Here is a 20,296-nt window from a genome sequence, read left to right as displayed (position 1 = left end):
AGGTTCCTGGATCCACAGTCCCCCCTCCCCCCCCCCACCTCCACGTGTACCTGCAAGGTCCTAGAGCATGGGTGCTTAGCAGCCCAGCCGGCTGCCATTGAGTAGGGGGAAAAACGACTGCTTGGTCTCCAACATGTGAACATAAGAAGTTTTTGTGCACCGAGGAAAATGGGAACATGAGTGACATGCCATCAAGGTGCCCCACCCCTCGTCGGCTGCTTGAGGAAGGACGACCAGAACACAATGCAAACATGCCAGAGACTTTAATTTAAAAAAAATAGAAAAATGCAATAATTTACAACTCTACAACAGCAGATGATTTTCCTGCAAAGACATGTAAAATATATACAGCTTGCTTTACTGCATTTGTTACAAAAGGAAAAGGGAAAGGTCCGGTCCCCGCATAAGGTACATATTTTACATGAGCTAGATGGCTACTAAGATGTGTAAACATTGGTCATACAGGTTATGCCTTTTCATTTTCCTGGTAAGCTACATAATACATACATCTGCTATTCACTTGAGGGGTGGTGTTCTAAGGCCTTTTGTGAAGATGCTCTCTCCTGAAGGCTGAGTGGCCAGAGAGGGTGAACACAGGCCACACACAGGAATGCAGGTGACTGTCGTTGGGCAGGGGTCGCTGGTCTTCCTCTTCAGGGGCAGGGTTCTGCCCAAGGTCTGACATCTGTGGTGAACCTCTCATGCAAACACACCCACAAACCCTAGGACAGAAAGGTAGATTCCCACCAGGCTCAGGACACATGACGCCACCCTCCTGGAATGTGACAATGGCCAGACAGTGCTTCAAACTCATTTCCTGTGGAATTCTCAAGGTTTTCATTGCCTTTCCCATGGGGGCATTTAGCCAGCCTTTGGCAGCTCCACCTTCAGGAACACCCCCAGGTACTCACACTGTACCTCACCACACCAAAACAATAATGGGTACCACCCCCAAAAGAGCAAAATAAAAAATTAGATCCAAAGATACCTAAAGTGAATAGGTTCGTGTCTGCACTGTCTCTCTCACGCGCGCGCGCACACACCCCCCCCCCCCACACACACACATTTACATGAGGTGCCCACATCCCCATGTCTCCACCTTCTCACCCCACGGCCCCATACTCCCAGGAACCCTGTGAGTACATGCCAGTTATTTTGACAGAGACACATTTGACACTAATTCAAGCTTCATGTCTATACCCAGCAACACAAATGACAGGCATTTTGCTTTTTACTCTTGGGCTGGTTCTATTTGGCTGTCGTGAGGTACACAGATACACACTGGGCTAAGGTTAAAACAGTACAGCTAGCCATAGGCTAGAAAGTCTTCTTCCCATGTTCATCAACTGTGTAGTAAAAACTCAGTTCATTGTCTTTGACATCCTCTGTTCCTCATCTTCTGTGTGTAATTGTAAACCTTTCTATCAAGGTATGGGAAAGTAACAAAGTATCCCAAACTTCTCTGGATGGGTCTGATCTAACTCCTTCTTTGCAAATTTTGCCCAGCAGGATTCGCAGGGTCTACCCCCAGCACAGTGACCGTCTGGTAGAGGTTTCTGATAAGGCAGAAGATGGGTTAAGATGACCTCAGAGGGGCCTTCCCAACCCAAAACCAGCTGTCAAAATGCTATTTGTGGCCTGAATAAACAAATGCATAATGAGCCCTTTTCTGGAATATGTTCTTCTCGGAGGAGCCATCAAATTACAGAGAAATCTTGTTAATTGTGGGTTCTGCTTCACTGGGTTCCCACTCATCGCATTTTCCCCATTTCCTTTGATTTTTATTTTTCTACCCAACTTCTAAAGTTCCAGTTTGAAAAAAAAATAAACAATTGTCAAAGCATGCTCTCCCTCCTCTGTTCCCTAAACCTGCAGCAGGAGCTCACACGTCATGGAGGCATGTGTCCCACTGAGCTCACAGCCTCACGGGGTCAGGGAGGGCCTTGTCCATGGAGCTCTCCAGGGTGACTCTCAATATAGCACAGCTGCTCCGCCTGATCTGTGACAGTGGGACCAGCAGGTGCACATCAGCCACTACCGCACAGCAATGTCCCCACAGCTGCCATTCACATCTGGAACTGTGCCATCCTCCCTAGGTAGAGAAAGGTAAGGACCTTTTAGGAGAAGGAGGGCTTTGGTTGACTGTCGGTTGGCCCACCCCCCAGCCATGCCATTGTTCAAGGGAGATAAAGGAGAGCTCACTGGATGGACAGATGGACGATAAATTTAGGGCAGGCCAGTTCTTCAGTGAAAAGTCCATAACAAGAGATGGTAGCTGGCCCATTCTTGGGAATCTAGCCCCATCTTGAAAGAACTTGACCTACTCTCTCTGACCTCTTCCACCAAAATACCAGCAAAGAGCTAGGGTGCAGTGGTATGAATTTTATCTCCTCTGCTCCAGTGTGTATCCAAGAGATACCCACTTTCTGGCTCAGCAATTCCATCTTCCGTAAAGGAGGATGAGAAATTACTTGCCAAGGCCCTGTGACCCAATTGTATATAAGGAAGGAAGGGAAGTCAGGGTTGGCTCTCACGGAAATGTCCAGGGTCCCCTCCAAGCTGTCCAACAAGCTGCAAAAGGCAAACCAACACCTATTTCAAGGCCAAAACTATGTCTGAAGTTTACAAGATCCTCCCTCAGCCCACCTCACACTCAAAATCAAGCATGTTCTCCCCAGAACAGGACTGGAACCTCCAAAGTAGTCAGGGCCCAAGAACAAAACGGGAAACCATATAGCCAAATGTACCAAATAACTCAAGCTTCTTTCTCTTCTCCCACCTCTCTCCAGACCATAAGTTGTCCCCAACAGAGCTCTTCATGTTGGTTGTCACCTTGCAGAAAGTACAGTGAGAGGCAGAGCAAGCCCACCCCACCCCCCACTGTCCACCTTTGTGTTCCCACACAATTTCAGACAGGGTACCCTTCGGGGTCAGATTTCCAGCCCCGTGTTCTGAGAAGGTCAGTTACACCAGCATCTGCAGGGTGAGGCTCTACCCTGCATCCTTCCAGAACCATCCTTGGCTGGGCTTGGACGACAGGATTGAGCAATTTTTATGCTCAAAGTCATTCTCAAGTCTACTTCTTAGGAAAGGTCATGCGACAGTGTCACCAGCGTTATTGGAGGGGTCCCGCAGAAGCCCTTTGTCCTGTGCAGGTGGCAGCCACTTTCTGTCATGTGCATGGACCTGCTGGCTACCCTTCATGCCAGAGAACTCAATACCGTTGGTCCCCGGTGTGTCTCTAGGGTCCATTGGTACGGAGATGCTGCCTGAGGACAATGTCTACATTGTTAATAATGTCTACAAGGTTAATAATGACAATTACAGGCTTCAACAGCACATGGTTCCCGTCTTAGCATTCGTTACTAATGCAGGGTAAAGGACATACATTCCTGGCACCAGGTATATATATTCCTGGAAGCTTCTCCCCTCATTAGGAATCCACGCAAAGCCTACACCCCAGGGTGAGACACCCCCCCCCCCCGCCATGTGGTTTCCTCAGAAGTAACACCTCCTCCCTCCTTTTTCTAAGTTGTGCCCTTGTGTGATTTTCTGTGTTTGAGGCCTCCACTCTGCCCCACCCACACACGTGAGTCCCAGCCCTCTGGGATCCGGTCTTTCAGCTCCTCTGAGCCTTGTCAGTCGCCTGCTGTACAGAAGAGCTCCGGCTGCCCTCCTGCCTGACAGCCACACCCCCTCCCAGTGCAGAGCACAGGTGCGCAACAGGGCGCGAAGTTTCCTCTGTACGGTGCTGCACCAGAATGGGTCTCGAGCTACAGTTTACAGTTTGGGCCCCCACAACAACCCGTTGCCCTGAAGGGAGGCGAACTGGGCAGGTGCTCAGTAAACATTCACAGGTATTGTAGTCCTCACAAGCACCCTGTGCAGCGGGATTGCGCAGATGAGAGTGTGAAAACTGAGACGCGGACACCAAGGGGTAAATCCACCACCCACCTGTGAATGGCAGAGCTTGGTCCCAGGTGTGTAAAATGCCGAGCCCCAAGCAGCTTTCGCCCCCCCATGCTGCTCTAGGAGTGGAAGAGGGAACAAGAAGGGTGTTCTTGCCTCTCTCCCAGGGACCCAGAGGTCCAGGGTCTTGGGTCATTGTGTATGATCTCCCCAAGCAATTGACTGGGCTCCACCTGACCCCCTTGCATCCCATCACCAGCCCCACCTACCACAGGGACAAACATCCCAGCATGCTTCTCCAGTCTGAGATGTACCCACCCTCCAACACCCAGGCACTTTGCTCTGAGTATTTCCTGGGTCTGTGCTAATGGCAAACTCAGCCCCTCCAGGCATATGCAATTCAACAGCAAACAATGCAATGCAAACCAGGATTTGGGTTGTTTCCAGGGATTTGCATTGGAATATCCCAAGACTACATCAGTCAGATGACTTGCATTTGGGCCTGCTTTATTCTGGGACCTTCCTCCCCCTCTGTGAGCACTTTCTCCTAAGGCTGACCCATATAAAATTTGCTTTTTAGTGTGTTCACCCATGAGAAGCAAACACAGAGAAACACAAAGAACATTGTTAAATCCACAGGGGAGCAAAACGGGCAGGAAGGACTTTGAAGGGAGGACCAATATGGTCCATCTCTACCTCCTTGCTGCTGAGCAACAGGGAGACCCTCCCCAAGAGGGCAAGCAAAGGTCGCACAGCCATAGCAGGTACATCTCGTGGGTCAGAAGGGAAAGGACTGCGCTCTAGAACATGCCAGAGCAAACATCTCAAAGACAGAGATAGCAAATGTAGCCCTTGACGGCCAGGGCAGTGACATGACAATAAGTCATCCTTCTATGGTATCGAATGAGGAGAGAGTGCAGTGGTCATCGCCACTTGTGAGGTTGCCGCTAGGTGCCAAGGTGGCCCAACAGGCTTGCAGGCAAGGAACCCTACAAGGACCATGTCTCCATGCCTTCTGTCTAGGTATAGCTGGGCCATTCCCACAGGTCTTTAAGGGAAAGGGTGCTGACACTCGCCCCTCGTGGAAGAGGTCCCCGGGAGAGGTGAGAAATCCGAAGCCTGCTTGGGCTTTACAGTGAGAGCCAGCATCCATGGACGCCTCTCCTGAAGATGCAGTTAGGTCCCCTAACAGAGGAAAACAATATTTAATGTGACTTATTTATTCACAACAAAAGCAGTAACCACAGAGGTCCCCAGAGAGACAAACAGGAAATGCATAAATCAGGGCCAAACAACATCAACGACATCATTTTCTTGTCAATAGTTCCTCAACCCGAGGGAACAAGCAGACGACAGCAAATCATGAGCATTCTATAAGACTAGGAACCTGGGGGCCTCAAAAATATCGATTATCAAGAGACACAAACACAGAGAGGGAGGTGCCCTCAACTGGGTTGGGAAACAACAAGACAAGCGGGTGTGGGGGTGATCTTGGATGGCATCTTAGATTGACAGACAAGCTCAATAGGACATTTTGGGGGCACTTGGGGAAGTCTTTATACAGAGTGTATTATTATAGTAGATGTTTTTATGCTAAGTTTCTTAGGTGTGACAATGGCACTGCTCTGTAAGAGAATGCACTTTTCGCAGAAGATATACAATGTTATCTTTGGCTGTACCACCTAAAAGTTGTAGACATCATGACACCTTATCTTCCAACCATCTCGGTGCTGAGATGGGGGTACTGAGGCTGGGGTTGTGGGTGAGAGATATAGGAAAACCCAGGGTGCTGTTCTATCTATCAACTTCTGTCACCCTTAGATATTTTTTCAAAGTCGGTGTCAGGGGACTCATAATCATAGACTTCTGTTTTCCTGCAGCAGCAGCCTCTACCAGCATGTGGTCAAGATGGGACCATAGAAAGTCAACACAAGCCCCCTACTGTAGGGAACCCATGATGCATTACACCATGGTCCACACAATGACCAATGCTCTATGCCAACACTCGTGTCTCTTGGCCTTCCCAGCTCTCTATCTCCTGCCATGATTTTGGCAGGGCTTTTTGATGATTCAGTCTTCAAATGTGAGCAGCTCATCCAAGCCGAAGGTCCTTGTGGGTCAAGCTCCTCTTCTGCTAAGGGCCCCTAGATCGCCACCATCACTGCACCATCGTGTTATAGAGAAGGCTAAGGAGGCTCAAGAAGTGAGCCAACTGGAAACCAGTGAGGAAGACAGAAGGACCATTCCCTGCCCTACCACTCTTTCCTCACTTAGGATGCCTCCTGGGTCCTGAAAAGACCTAAACTCTGGAGGAAAAGACAGCTCAGATGGTGTGAAGATCACAACCACTTTCAGAACTAAGCCACAGTTAACAGACTCTGGCAAGCTTAAAGCTGGGAGAACGGACACATTCTAGCATACGCCTCAGTTCTCATACCGCTCATACACTCTCAATGAGTCTCTACCTAGGGCACACCATTGTAGAAAGAACATGTGGAAGCAAGGCTAGGAGCCCCCATACTGGGTGATCATTCTGATCTTTCTTTCTCTCCGAGCGCACAGACAAGGGAGAGCTCCAAGGAGCCCTGGTCCCTCTAGATTCCAGCTGGAATAGATTGGCACTGGGACTCAAGGGCCACACAGCTTTTATATCGAGATGAAATAGATAAAAAATGACCTGTCTCAGCTTATCAGCTTACTCTCCAGATGTCTTACAATCAGGTGCACCCATCTACTATGGCCATGCTGAATGCTAGTGCTCCTGTCAATCACCCAACCATGGCTCTCAAAGCCTTCCAAAGCGAGTGATAGATTGCATTTGCAGCATGCAATTTCTGGTCTTGGAGGCTGCTCCCTTGGCCTCCACTGGAGTGGGGCAGCCATAAAGCACAGAGCTGGTTCCAGTTTGGGACCTAACAGAGAATCTCAAAATCTAGAGAGTGAGGTTCTTTCTGATGTTCAATGTCTAACAGGCTGATGGGGGAGACAGCACTTTCTTCCTGGAATTGGGTACCTTTAAGGGTCAAAATGGGATGGGCACTAGAAATCAGCGAGCCTTGAGCTCTGGGTTACTCCATATCTTTGTCTACCTCTTCCTGTCCTGGATGAAGTAAAGATGGAGATCACTTAGTGAAGAGTTCAAGTAAGTCAGGTATCTTGTTAAGTGTATACAAGGCAAACTGACTTCCAGGAACTGGGCAGTAAGTCAGCCTTCAGGCTCCTGAAGCTGAATTCCTTATACATGAGGTCATCTCCCTTGCTGTTGAAGTGGTTTGGTTAAAGGGAGGGAACAGTACAACAATCACTTGGCTGAAAGAAGATGCCAAGTGTGAGAGAGGCAGAGAGGCCTTGGCCAGAGACACAATCCAGCCCAGCAACAGGGGATCTTTGGGATACTGTGCAAAACAGCAGCAAAGCAGCCAGGACAAGAGCAAAAGGAAGCATGAAGACCTACGTTCTGATACATGACCTCAGATATGTTGACCCTCCTGAACCTCAGTCTTCTCTTCTGGAAAGGAAGGAGTCTATGGAGCTCCCTCTCTTGGAGGTCCTCTGCCTCTACTGGTGGGCTCTTCATGGGAGTGACCCACTCCCCTCTTGTAAAGAGGAAAGTCCTTCAGAACTTGACTTCTCCCTGCCCTCACCCCAAGGAAGCACATCACTGGATGTGCCCACAGAACAGTCTCATCAGGTCCCATGCTAAGGACCAAATGAGTCCTTGGAGAAGATCCACTCACAGGGAGATAGGCCCAGTTTCATTCCCTCCCTCCACGCTCTTATTGGAAGAGACAGCTTGGTACCCTTTCTTCCAAAGATGAACTGGCAATAAAGCCAAAAACATGGTGGGGGAGCGTGTTACAAGAACAAATTTACTCTACAAGTCTTTACCTTCCAGAAAGTGAGGAGGGGTCAGCTCTGTGGGAATGTAGAAAGTGGTGTCGGTATTTCTCTAGGAAGAGGGGGGGTCTCCCTACCATTAAATCTTTCCCACAAAATGGTCACTGTGTGACTGCTTTGCGCAAATACGTAAGTGGGAAGCCAGCTCTGAAGACAGGCTGAGTCTATGTCCCTCTGACATGACTCCTGGGCCTCACAACTGGCCCTATGGAGACACAGAGCAGGGTCCCTCCTCCACTGGAGGGCTGAGTCAGGGCACACTGGTGTCAGGAAGTCCACCTTCTGGACCTTCTGGGGTAGGGACTGAGAGTAGATCCTTGGTTTTCTCAGTGCCCCAGCACCATATACAGAGGTGATTACACATACCCCCCCCCCCCACTTGAGGGCAAATCTTACAACAGTTTCCAGGGGATTCCTACTTGTGTTCCAGGAAGCCTCCTCGGAGCATAAAGTACTCTGCATAGAGGCCTCAGGGTCGTCACCCCTGGGACCCAAAAGAGCCAACAATCTGCAGAGCAAAAAACATTCAAGAAAAGGGCTTGCTTCTATTCTCTCTCTTGAGAGCCCTGCACAGGGCATTCCATATTACAAAATCTCAAGCAAGTGAACTGATAAAGACCTTGAAGTTTATGTATGTCAACTTTGGCCAAGAGAGTCTAAGGTTCACAGACTCCTCTTGAAGTTCCCGTGTCCTAGTAGCATTAAGTGTATGCATCGACTTTCCAGAGGAGTCTTGGATGCTCCTGGTTTCAGCCCAATGGCACACATGCTTGGAACTGGTGGCATTTGGATGCTGTGTCCTTTAAGGAATCTTGAAGACCAGTAAGTGCGTTCCTTGTGCATGCGTAGTGTAGCCAAAGCCCATTTCCATCCAAAAGCCAGGAACTCCCAGTGTACAAAGGAGAAGAGGGAGAATGGGTGAATGGGGTGACTTTTAGAGATGACAGGTTTGGCAATGAGAGAAACTGGAGTCCCTCAGTGAGTGTGAAGGCCAAGCTGCCCTCAGACCCCTGTGGTCGAAAGGGCCTACATACAATGTGCCATATTCTCTAGCCTAAACTGTCCCCTAAGTGGGGGGGGTCATCCTATATTGAGAGTGGGGAAGAGTTTCTCCACTACCTAGACAAAAGCATCCCCTGAGATTGACAATTTCCCAGTAGGCCAAGATATAGCCCCTAAACTCTTCCTGAGACCAATGTGAACGTGCCCCTATTCACAGATAAAATGCATTTAGAGACTCTTTCCTGAAATATCTTATTATCTATCTATCTATCTATATCTATCTATCTATCTATCTATCTATCTATCTATCTATCATCAAACAAGGAATGCCCTGTCACTTTCTGATAAGGAAAAGAAACCACGTTATCATTCTGATACCCATTCTCATCCAAGCATTCCAGAACGATCCATGCAGGTAGAGGCTTCGGAGTCGTCATCGTCATAGTCATCATCGTGAGAAAGAGGGAAATAATAAAATAGCTACTCTCAGGTCCCAACAGTTCTCCTGTCTACGCTGACAACTCCAGCTGCAGGGGAAACTGTTGGAACTTGAAATGCCAAAACTAAGTGTCTTGAGTAAGTGGACACTGGCGGCTTCTGACTACCCTTTGTAACGTTTGTTTTCTTGTGTCAATGACGCACACCAGTTCCACACAGTGCGTGCTTCTTAAGATTTAATTTTAAGCTGGAAAGCTAACCTGACTGCTATGGTCCCGCCCACCTGCACCCTGATGAGTAACGGATGAGATTCAGATGCTAGCCATTTGAAGCTATGGCCGTAGGTCCAAAGTGCTTTTCTGGGATGTGCTCAATTTGGCAAGGCGATCAACCTTGCAGGGTTTAGTTTGTTTGGAAGCAGCCTCGAGGAGACCGTTAAGGAAAGTGTAATGAGTGAGGAGGGAAGTGAACACCTGATACTTCCACCTTGTCGCACAACACACCTGCACACAGAAGCACACAAACACACTCATTTTGCACACGCATACATACAGCCACCCAGTCCTTGGGGAAGAAGAGAGGAGTTAGGTGGGAGACATCACTACAGGTAGGCAGTCAAAGGCTTTGGGCTGGGCATCCTCTCAGCTCTGTCTTGGTGCTCTTGTTCCCACACCTGTCCTAGGAAAGCCACCCTGGGTAGAGGAGGCAGGGTAGGGAGGAATGTAAGGCATAACTCTGCTGGGGAGAAAGGAAGGAATCCATGCCTCGTGGGCAGGAGCAAGTTTTAGAGAGGATTGGGCCTCTATTTTCCCTTTGGACAGCTCTGGCTGGAAAGGTGGGGAAGAAATGAAACCAGGAAAGGACACGGAAGAAAGGGAATGATGATGACCGTAATCACAAAAGAGAGAGAGGATAATAGTAAACAAGTAGGGAAAGAAGAGTTGGGCCAATGGAACTTACATCAGCATGACAAATGTCTCTTCTGTCTACTTCCCTCCCACACTTAGATGGACTTGCGACGGAGGGCCAGCCTGTGGTTCTCCCCGCAGGTGTGAATCCCATGAGGGATGGGGCCGAATGGGGTCCGGAAGAAGCTGTTCTTCAGTGTGTTTGGGGATATCTCTTGAACCCTGCAGGAAATGGAGTGGACAGTAGCCCGGACGCGCCTGCTACCCACACCGGCAGCAGCGGCGGCAGCGGCAGCGGCAACAGCGACATCATCAGGAATGTCGTCGTCACCATCGTCCTGGGCAAGACCCCCACGCGGGAAACAAAGATAGCACAGGGTTCTGCCGTATCTTTTCAGGAAGTTCCGGGGTTGGTACCTATGGCGGACGTCTGGCACATGGATGATCACGCTGTTGGGGTTTCCAGCAATGATCTGCGCAACTTCACTCTCCAGCAGCTCCTCATCGGTATTCATGGTCAGGAATCGCAGGACCACGAGATTGAGGAAGGCACCGATGACGGTCAGTCCCACCAGGATATACATGAAGCTGAAGGCCACGTAGAATGGCTTCCTCTGCAGGGCACCTTTGGACTGCAGGGCCACAAAGTCTCCGAAGCCTATAGTAGTCAGTGTTATGAAGCAGTAGTAGTAGGCATGGAAGAAGCTCCAGTCCTCGCACTGGGAGAAGGCAGCTGCCCCAAGGCACAGGGTGCCCATGCAGGAGAAGAATCCGACGGTCACCATGTTTTCCATGGAAACATCAGTGTTACACATGCCACAACACTTCTTGATACGCTTCAGCAGGCAGCGCACGAAGGTGTTCATGCGCTCACCCAGACTCTGGAACATGACTAGCGTCAGAGGGATGCCCAACACAGCATAGAACATACAGAAGGCCTTGCCAGCATCGGTGCCAGGTGCAGCGTGTCCGTATCCTACGGGAAGGAAAAGAGGAGTGAGGACAGTAGTCAGGAAAGGTTCTGTGAGGTCCGGGAGAAAGATGGAAATTGTCAAGCAAGATTGGAGCACAGAAAGACAAAGGACCAGTTCAGAAGACCCATGAGCCCTGCAGTAGGGAGGGATGGGGTGGGGGACGTCAACACAAAGGGCTTCAGCATACAGATGAAGTACCTCTAATCTCAACGTTGTAAAATCAAAAAATCCGACAAAACCCAAAACTTTTCGTTTTGTTTTGTGGCAGGCAGTGTTTCAGGCAGTCTAAGCTAACCTCAGACTCAATATGTACCCGAGGCTGGCCCTGAACTCCTGATTCTCCTACCTCTACCCTCCTAATGCCAGGATTACAGGCATGTGCTGTCAAGGCTTTTGGAGGGATCAGCACGATGCCACGAGTAGAAGATTCCATGCATCGAAACTTTGCGCTCAACTTAGAAATTTCCTTATTAAGCTGCTTGCATTTGCTCTGGAGTTGCTGCCCTAAAACAGCTCATTATATAGATACAGATATCCCCAAATCTGAAAAGATCCCAAACCCCAAGCACAAAAATGGGTGGCAGCATTTTGGATATGGGATGCCTATTAGCCTTAATTACATTACCACCTAGGAGGCAAAGAAGTCTCATTTGAAAAGCATCCCTTGTGATGGTTTGATATCTAAGAGGCTGAGGCTGTGGTTTGAAACCAGGGAGGCTGAGACATGTCAATGTTCTTAGAGCAACACACACCTTTACTACTAGGAAAATTACCGAAGTACAAAAACACAAGATAGAAAATGGAATACCCCTACCATGGATCCACATATAGAGGAAACACTTGAAAAAACAGTCACTGTGTGCCAGCGGGAGGCTGACTCCTCACGCGCCATCTCTGCCTAACCGTATAACGACCCTAATCAAATGGGGTAGTGATCCCAAGCCCACAAACTAGAAATCAGGGTAACTAACAAGACATCTTCAGAGCTGGGGTTCCAGCTGGGTATGTTGAGAGAATGAAGGGGAAAGAACATGTTTAAACTGGGAGAAGTCATGGCAGGGCTGGAAGAACTGGCTTTGGTTCACTGTGTTCAGTGCTTTATCTCCACACCTAGGCTGGTGCCTCAAAGTACAATGTTGGTCTTGGAATAGAATGTAACCTTGTATCAAAAGTAACCTTGATAGAGAGCCAACACACAGCCCTGGAAGACCTCAGTGCCTGTTGGTTCTGTTTCAAGTTCTTAAATGAATATGCCCAGGGGTGGGGGTGGGGGGCACATCACAGTGTTTGGACTGAGAATTTGAAAGCGGGAACTCATCTTCAAAGCCTGCCCCATCAAGGAAGGTGACAAGTCTGTTTACCTGAGTCATACGCTCATGATCACATTACCACCTGTATTATGTTATACCCCAGAGAGTCTCTGTCATCCACCGTGTGAACATGATGCTTCTAAGTAGACTGTTGGGCAGATCTTCTGAAGTCAGAAACACAATGGGAACTGACCAAGCTCGAGTCTCCCCACCCCACTTTCTAGTCTAACCTCACTCATCTACCCTAGCCAGCACTGAACTCTGCTGTCCTAGTTGACCCCCCACCCATTACAAAGGAAAATAAATGGCATTACACAAAGTTGGAACCAGGCTACAGAGGTTAAGAATGGGGAGACAGAAAAGCAGAGACGGACTACAATGTATATCTGGATAGAAATCAACCAGTGTGAAGAAAGAAAAGATTGAAAACCATAAGATACAAAGCCTCAGGGACAAGATGATATCAGAAAGATATTCTAGAAAGATAAAATGGCCGGGTGGTGGTGGCGCACTCCTTTAATCCCAGCACTTGAGAGGCAGAGGCAGGTGGATCTTTGTTGAGTTCGAGGCCAGCCTGGTCTACAAGAGCTAGTTCCAGGACAGGCTCCAAAGCTACAGAGAAACCCTGTCTCGAAAAACCAAAAAATAAATAAAATAAAATAAAATGAAAATGGGAGAAACAATGGCCCACATTTTGTAAAAGACAAATTGATAAATTCAATAATCTCTGCAAACTTTAAGTAGGATAAACCTCCAACAGAAGCCATTATTTTTTCTGATTTTTTTTTTTTTAATCTAGACAAGGTCTCGCTCTCCGGTACAGTCTTGAACTCACTACATAGCTTCACCTTGAATTCACAGAAATCCTCCTGTCCCGGCCTCCCAAGGGTTTGGATGATGGGCACGAATCAGAAGCCATTTTGAAGTCTCACTACAATGCTGTCACACCTAGAAGCCAAGACTGGCATTTGAAGCAGGCCGGTTGGACTTGAGGCTAGATTGCCATCTTAGAGAGGACAGTCAGTATCCGCCATCTCCCAGCCTTGTCCTTTTGTTTATCGTGTTCACTGTGAGTGCCAGGGGCCTGGTACCAGGAGAGGGTGCCATGCTGCCTCCTCCAGCCGCCCAGTATGGAGTAGGTAGTTTGGGGAGAATTTGCTACTGAAGAGGAATAAAATATTTATGAATGACAGGCAGGGTTTTTTAATCACAGTAGGGATTAAAGCACAAATCCCAGTGAAGGATGACTCAGGGTACCTTTGAGAAGAGACATTCTGGGGGCGGCGGCGGGGGGGGGGGGAGCCAACCTCGGCCCCTTGTGCTTCTGGTTACCACTTCCGCCCACAATGCAGCTAGTCTCCCATTCATCCTCCCGCAAGCTCCGGAAATTGTCTAGACCTTACTTCCCTCTTCTGTAAAGAGGACATGAAGAGACACAATCTCTTCTTTCAGTCACATGGCATTGTATAGTTTGCTTTCCTGAATTTAGTCTTTCCTCTAGAAGAGGGGAGGTATCAGTGTCCGTGGTTACCACATACCAACACGTTGCTTAATCCCTGGGTCCTCTGTGAATAAGAGGGTTCTGTAGAGGGAAATCTGGCAGATTGTTTTATATAATGAAAAAGTGCATACCCTTCCACGTGCTTCTCGGATGCCCTAGAGGAACATGGTTTCCTGGTCAGTTTCCTTTATCTTGTATCTTAAAAGAGCAAATGAACCCCAAATACATTTTGTAACATATAAGTGGGCAAAACATGAATTTCCTCTTGGATAGTGGGCAAAGGAAGGGGCTGCGATGGCTTCCATCCATAAAAGGCCCACAAAACCCTGTCTCCTAGGGCAACGCGGTACCGCTGAAGCCCCTGTGAATGCCCAGACTGTGATGCGAAAACCCCAAGCCACACATGGAGTTACCTGGGACAGGACACACTCTGGTCCGCAAGTATCTCAGGCTTGGATTCACAGCTTCCCCATGCTTTTAAGGACACCTGAGCCCCCTATCCTCCTCCACACAAGTTTACTTTTAGAAACAGCTCTGGAAATGCTGTCTGTGAAGAGTCCACGGGGTGGCAGGATGGTGGAAGGCTTGCTTGGCCTGTGCGGTCCTCGGCCTACCACCAGAGGTGCAAGGGCGCCCTCTGCCGGTTGATCTGCCACTGCAAAACATGAATGCAAGCCCTGGTCCCACCTGACCAGATTCCCTCCTGGGGTATGTCCAAGAATAACAGAGGAAACTCACTAAACTCTTTCACTGGAAAAACTTATGTTACACGGCGGGTTTTTCTCTCAGAAAGTACAATCAATACACAGCATTTTGGTACATATAAAATATAAGACCAGTAATGACCAGTGTTTATTGAGAGCACGTGGTACCGGAAGCTGAGCTAAAACCTTTTTACACTCAATAACTTATCTCCTGGAGAAAACTGGGTGCAAACAAACCCCAAATACATTTTTAACTTTTCCATGTAATCAGCATTCTCCCCGGCATGGATGGGGCGGTGCCCATGTTGATGGGCATTTAGCATAGTGATTTTCTAAGTTCCCATGTCAAACCAATCAGGGCCTTGACCCTAAGCCCCTGCAGTCAGTCACACCCACAATGCAAATGAAGTAACTTGTGCTTGGTTGGAAACTGGAAATCCAGGAACTCCTATTGATCCTCCCATTGCCTCCACACACAACCTCCTTCACTTCCTGCCATTCTTTCCTGGACTGTCCACCATCCAAAAATCTCTACAAGAAAATGTGGGAAGACAAAAGGCTTGTAAGGGGGAAAAAGAGGGATAAAAATTTGGCTGATGTTTGTGAAGTCTCTGATAGAGTAAGAAAAGTCAGTACAGGTTGGCTGTTGCTAAGCCTTAGGTTGGCATGGTTCAGCAGGAGGAAGCGCGCTGTCTCCCTCCCTAGGCTAATAGGGTCAGGCTCACATGGCTCTGGGTCAGTTATAGTGATCAGCGGTAGAGGAGCCCTGCCCTTGCCACAAGGAAAGCCTGATCCATGTGAGCGACAGCCTTCACGTTTCACGTGATCTCTGGCCTCTGACCGCTCTGCAGCCGTCCACTCCAGAAGCTAGCCTATATTATCCACCCTGATATCAGTTCTGCTGGGTTGTCCCTCTCCCCAGAGCCACAAGAGCACTCGATTTCCCAGTGTCTGAATGAGGACAGTGTCCCTTTGTGGGCTCTGGTGAGGCAGCGGGTTGGATGGATTCCAAGGAGCCAACAAGGTCTGCAAAAAGACAAGCATCTACCTAGTTAAGCTTCTTGGCTGACGCTTCACAGTGAGAGAACCATACTCAAGTGGAGCATTGTCCTTGATGTCCTCTCTAAAAAAGCAAGGATGACAGTTGCTGGGGTGGACACTTGTGCATCTGTCACAGCCAATTCCCATCAAGCAGCATTGTGAGACACCACAAGCAAAGGGTATAAGCAGGCGTTGCCAGGGGGTGCATGGGAGCCATAATTACTGCATGGTAAAAGTTAAAGATGGATGACCTAGTCCTAGTGGTTCTCCCGATCTCAGCTGAATGGCCTGGGAAAGCCACCTAACCATGCAGGGATGGAGACACTAAACCCCAAACAAGAAAAGAAGTGAAGCTATCCCCCACCTCCCTAATCCTGATTATCTCCTAGACTTCCGGTCAATTCTTTTTAGTTTCCATTCTGATTTTTAGACTTTCCCCCTTTGAGAGATGCTGGTGACAGGAATAATTTCTCGCTGGAGAAATTCACATAATAGAAAGAAGCAAGAGAAAACAGAAGAAAGATGATAATTCAGAAACATCCACTCTCCATTTTTGCGCTTGAACCATGAACCTTTATGTTCCCCGAATCCTATTCCGAAACGCATTTTCCATGGCCGAGAGAGAACTGCACATAGGCAATTATAAGAAAATACTAACGCTAGTCTATTGCCAATAGCGTTCTTCATAAGCATCATTTTTAATTCATCAACTTCAAGTAGAGGCGCCACAATTTTTTCACCTAAATAGACTAAGTGGGGAATGTGTTGGACTCTAATTTGCTTCTATTGCTAACAGCCATTTGTATTTTAGCCCAAAGCACACTGTTCCTGGCCTGGGAGGTTTCACTCTCAAAGCAAAGATGAGAAGTCAAGGAGGAGCCAGCAATTGGGCTGGACTAGATCCTAATACCAGTGAGACCTGTTCTCCAGTGGCAGGCCCACAGTTGTAGATGGCCACTTTCCTTCCTAGAGGAAGAAGTACTTGGCGAGGTCAAGTATTTGCCAGCTCCAATAAATTATAAGCAGTGACAATATAAAAGGGTCACCCTGAGTTCTCTGACCCCAAAGCTTCAAGTTCTTCTTAAGGCGGTATGTACATGGGTGGGTGGATGCAACCAGGACTGGAATCTGCAGGGGGATGGATGCAACCAGGACTGGAATCTGCAGGGGGATGGATGCAACCAGGACTGGAATCTGCAGGGGGATGGATGCAACCAGGACTGGAATCTGCAGGGGGATGGATGCAACCAGGACTGGAATCTGCAGGGGGATGGATGCAACCAGGACTGGAATCTGCAGGGGGGATGGATGCAACCAGGACTGGAATCTGCAGGGGGGATGGATGCAACCAGGTCTAGAATCTGCAGGGGGTTGGATGCAACCAGGTCTAGAATCTGCAGGGGGTTGGATGCAACTAGGACTGTAATCTGCAGGTGCACAGCATGTTTCCTAGGGAAAGAAGCCGAAAAGAGTGGAAAAAAGAACCAGAGCCTCAGGGACATGCAGTGCTCTGCACTAAAATATTTAGGGTTTGTTTCATAGGAGGTTTAGAAGAAGAGTGAAAATGCAGGAAGAAAATCTAAAGAAATAATGAACAAAACCTTTAAAAACTCAAAGGAAATGCTAATCTGAGTATCTAGGAAACTTGACAAATGCCAACAAAGGATGAACTTCAAGAGATTCATGCCTAGATATGCCACGCTGAAACTACTGTAAGTGCAAGATGATGGTGCAGTGTTAAACACAAACAAGAGAAAAGCAATTCATTGTTAGAACAACTCCACAATAAGGTCCATGAGCGACTTCTCATTCTGAACCAGAGTCCCAAAGGCAATGGGAGGACATGGCCAAGTGCTGAAAGAAAGTGATGACCAAGAATTTTACACCCATTTAAACTACCCTGAATTCAGGCAAATTAAGATGTTTTCAGGCAGTGAATTGACACGGTTAAAGGTATGAATGAAAATGAGAGTCAATCAAAAATTCAATATCCAACTAAACTATCCCTCTAAAAGAAACAAAGACATTAATATATTCCCACATAAACAAACAACAACAAAAGAAAACTAAAAGTAGACATTGCTAACAGATTTGCACTACAATGAATATTTTTTAAATTCTTCTGATTGAAATGAAAGAACTATAGTCAGTAACACAAATTCATAAATAGAATTAAAGAATAGCAATAAAGGTAACTACATATGTAAACAGACAAGAGTATCGGATCCTTTTATGCATAATCTTTCTCCCATCTCTATAAAAGGCAACTACTTAACTTATAAAGTAATAATTGCAAAGCAGTGCTGAAGGCAGCTACTTAATTATAAAGCAGAGATAAATAGGTACCTTAATATTTCACTTGTACAACAATGGGAGACAGAATGGATCTATGTTAGAAAAACACTTTTGTAAACCACTGACCTTGTAAGATAATATCAACTCCAACTAGCTGTCTTTAAAGATACCCATTGTTATTTCCAGATCAGTTACTAAGGAACTAATTCAAAACATAAAAGAAACAGCATAAGAATCGAAATGATACACTAGAAAATATCTACTTATCACAAAAGAAACCAGTAATGGAGAAATGAAGGAACAAAAGAACACGGGACACAAGCAGTATAATGGCAGATTTAACACCTTCCAGATCAGTAAGTACATTAAGTGTAAATTAACCACACACTCCAATCAACAGTGGGAAGTTGGCAGAGAGACAAAAATAAAACAAAAGCTAGGATCAAAGGATGTGCTGCTGACTATAAAAGATACACTTTAGATTTAAAGAGATGAGCAAACTTAAATAAAAGAATGGACACAAGGCATGTCATGCAAACTGGCCAAAAAAAGCTGCCATGCCTGTCCTAACACCAGACAAAATTGGGTCTAAAATGAATACATGTCACTAGAGATTATAAAATAAAAAAAGAAGAACTTTGAAATAATAAGAGAGTTGGTGTATCAGGAAGGTCCCACAATCCATAAATATGCACATATCCCAAACAGAATGTCCTAAACTTTGTCCCAGTCTCAGCCAGCAGCCATTCCATTGAGGCTACCCTTCCCATTGTCCTCTGAGGAGATCTGGGTGTCTACAATTTTTCATTCCCTCTCCAGGGTCCTGCAGAAGACTTGGATCTAGCAGGCACTTCTCATGCTGAACAGGAGCCACAGAGGGCTCAACCCTGGGCAATTCCTAGTGACCAGCAAGGTTGATTTCTCTCCCCTTATTCTCCAAGGCCTGGAATGAGGTGTGCTATATTCAGCAGTGGGTGGGATGACACCTACATCACAGAGCAGTCTCCCTCAAGTAGCACATGGATTCTCTCCCTTCTCTGGGGTGGCCAGTTCCTCTGGTCCAATGCTTAGCAGCAGACCTGGTTCCATTGTTGTCTTCCTCGGGGCATGGTTGGCCAGACTAGTACGTCTATTCAATACAGCATCATTCTGCTATCTGGAGACATTTTCTGCACGCCAGCCTTGAAACTTCTATTGCACCTCAACCCCTTCTGGAGCAGGCTACAAGAGAATGTGCAACTTGTCATTGTAGCAGATAGGGACAACAAAATACAGAATTGACATGAAACCCAGCCGCCCTACTCCCAGGAACATAACCAAAAGAGGCCGAGAGGAGGAATCCAGGTAATAAGGATACATACATGGACTGAGTAGCATTCCTGTTGAGAGCTGCAAACCCACAACCTCCTCATAACCAGAATCACACAAGCAAAAATGTAGCATAGCTCGACGAACTATCATATTGATATAAACCAGAAAGAAGCTAATGCTCACTACATGGGTGAACCCCCAAAATCCTCTGCTAAGTGAAGAGGCCAGACCCCAAAGACCCAAATATCACAGGATCCCATTTGTAAGACCCAGCCCCACATAAAGAGTGGATTCATGGTTATGGGGTAAGGAGACAATGCGATGGGGTGACCGATAATGGGGGTGAGATGTTGCTTTAGGTGATAGAATGCATAGAACTAGACAGAGGTGATTGTTGCTCAGTGCTAAAAGCTAAATACCACTGAACTGAATGCTTTCCAATAGTTCTATAGTGTGTATTTTTGCCTTAATTCAAACAGGAACATGGGGTTGCTTGGCTTGATTTCTGAAACGCATTGTTCCCAGTCTTCATTCTAGGTCTCCTGTCTCCAAACCCATGGTCTCTCCTTGACTTCTTATCACACCACCAGGATTTTGTTCTCTGTGTGATGCAGGTGTCCTTCCCTAATGATGGGGTTGCCTCCAAATAAACCTCGTGTGAGTTAAAGATATCAGCAGTCAAAGGTGCATTGGATATACCCGCTGACACTAACACACAGCTCGGCACACCACACTGTTCTTTTCTCCCTTCGTTGTGATGTGTCGTGAGGGAGCTGCAGTCCCTTCCACTGTCAAGACTATGGACAGAATACCACCTGCAGAGCACCAACCGCACAGAAGAAGATAAAAATTCAGAATTGGAATTTTTTGCCAAGCATATATTGCTTTTTATCTATGATAAAATTGACCCATCCTAAGCTAGGCCTGTCTGTGTGGCTAAGGAAGAACAGGGGGCTACATATGTGTAAACAGACTCTCCCCTGCTCTGCCCTATGCCTGCTGATGC

The 20,296-nt window shown here is 47.3% G+C and overlaps 1 protein-coding gene across 4 annotated transcripts in view; it reads right to left on the bottom strand.

Moving 5' to 3' along the window:
• Window positions 1-253: 253 nt before the first annotated feature.
• Kcnk9 (potassium two pore domain channel subfamily K member 9) overlaps window positions 254-20,296 on the bottom strand; it is a 42,829-nt gene continuing 22,786 nt past the window's right edge. Inside the window, exons 2-3 of one of the 4 annotated variants that reach the window (XM_041672032.1) lie at window positions 10,207-11,130; window positions 254-5,094 (exon numbers count right to left, since the gene is read on the bottom strand). In XM_041672032.1, coding sequence (XP_041527966.1) covers window positions 10,250-11,130 — 881 coding nt within the window. In that variant the 3' untranslated portion in view covers window positions 254-5,094; window positions 10,207-10,249. Of the gene's footprint in view, window positions 11,131-20,296 lie in introns of all 4 variants that reach the window. The other 3 variants (XM_041672033.1, XM_041672034.1, XM_041672031.1) reach the window with 3 other exon arrangements.

Source organism: Microtus oregoni, unplaced genomic scaffold (genome assembly GCF_018167655.1).
Source record: "Microtus oregoni isolate MIOR12 unplaced genomic scaffold, Mior012 000022F_ref0000154, whole genome shotgun sequence".
NCBI lineage: Eukaryota > Metazoa > Chordata > Mammalia > Rodentia > Cricetidae > Microtus > Microtus oregoni.
The sequence above is the reverse complement of the archived record's forward strand: the minus strand, read 5'-3'. Positions and strand labels throughout refer to the sequence as shown.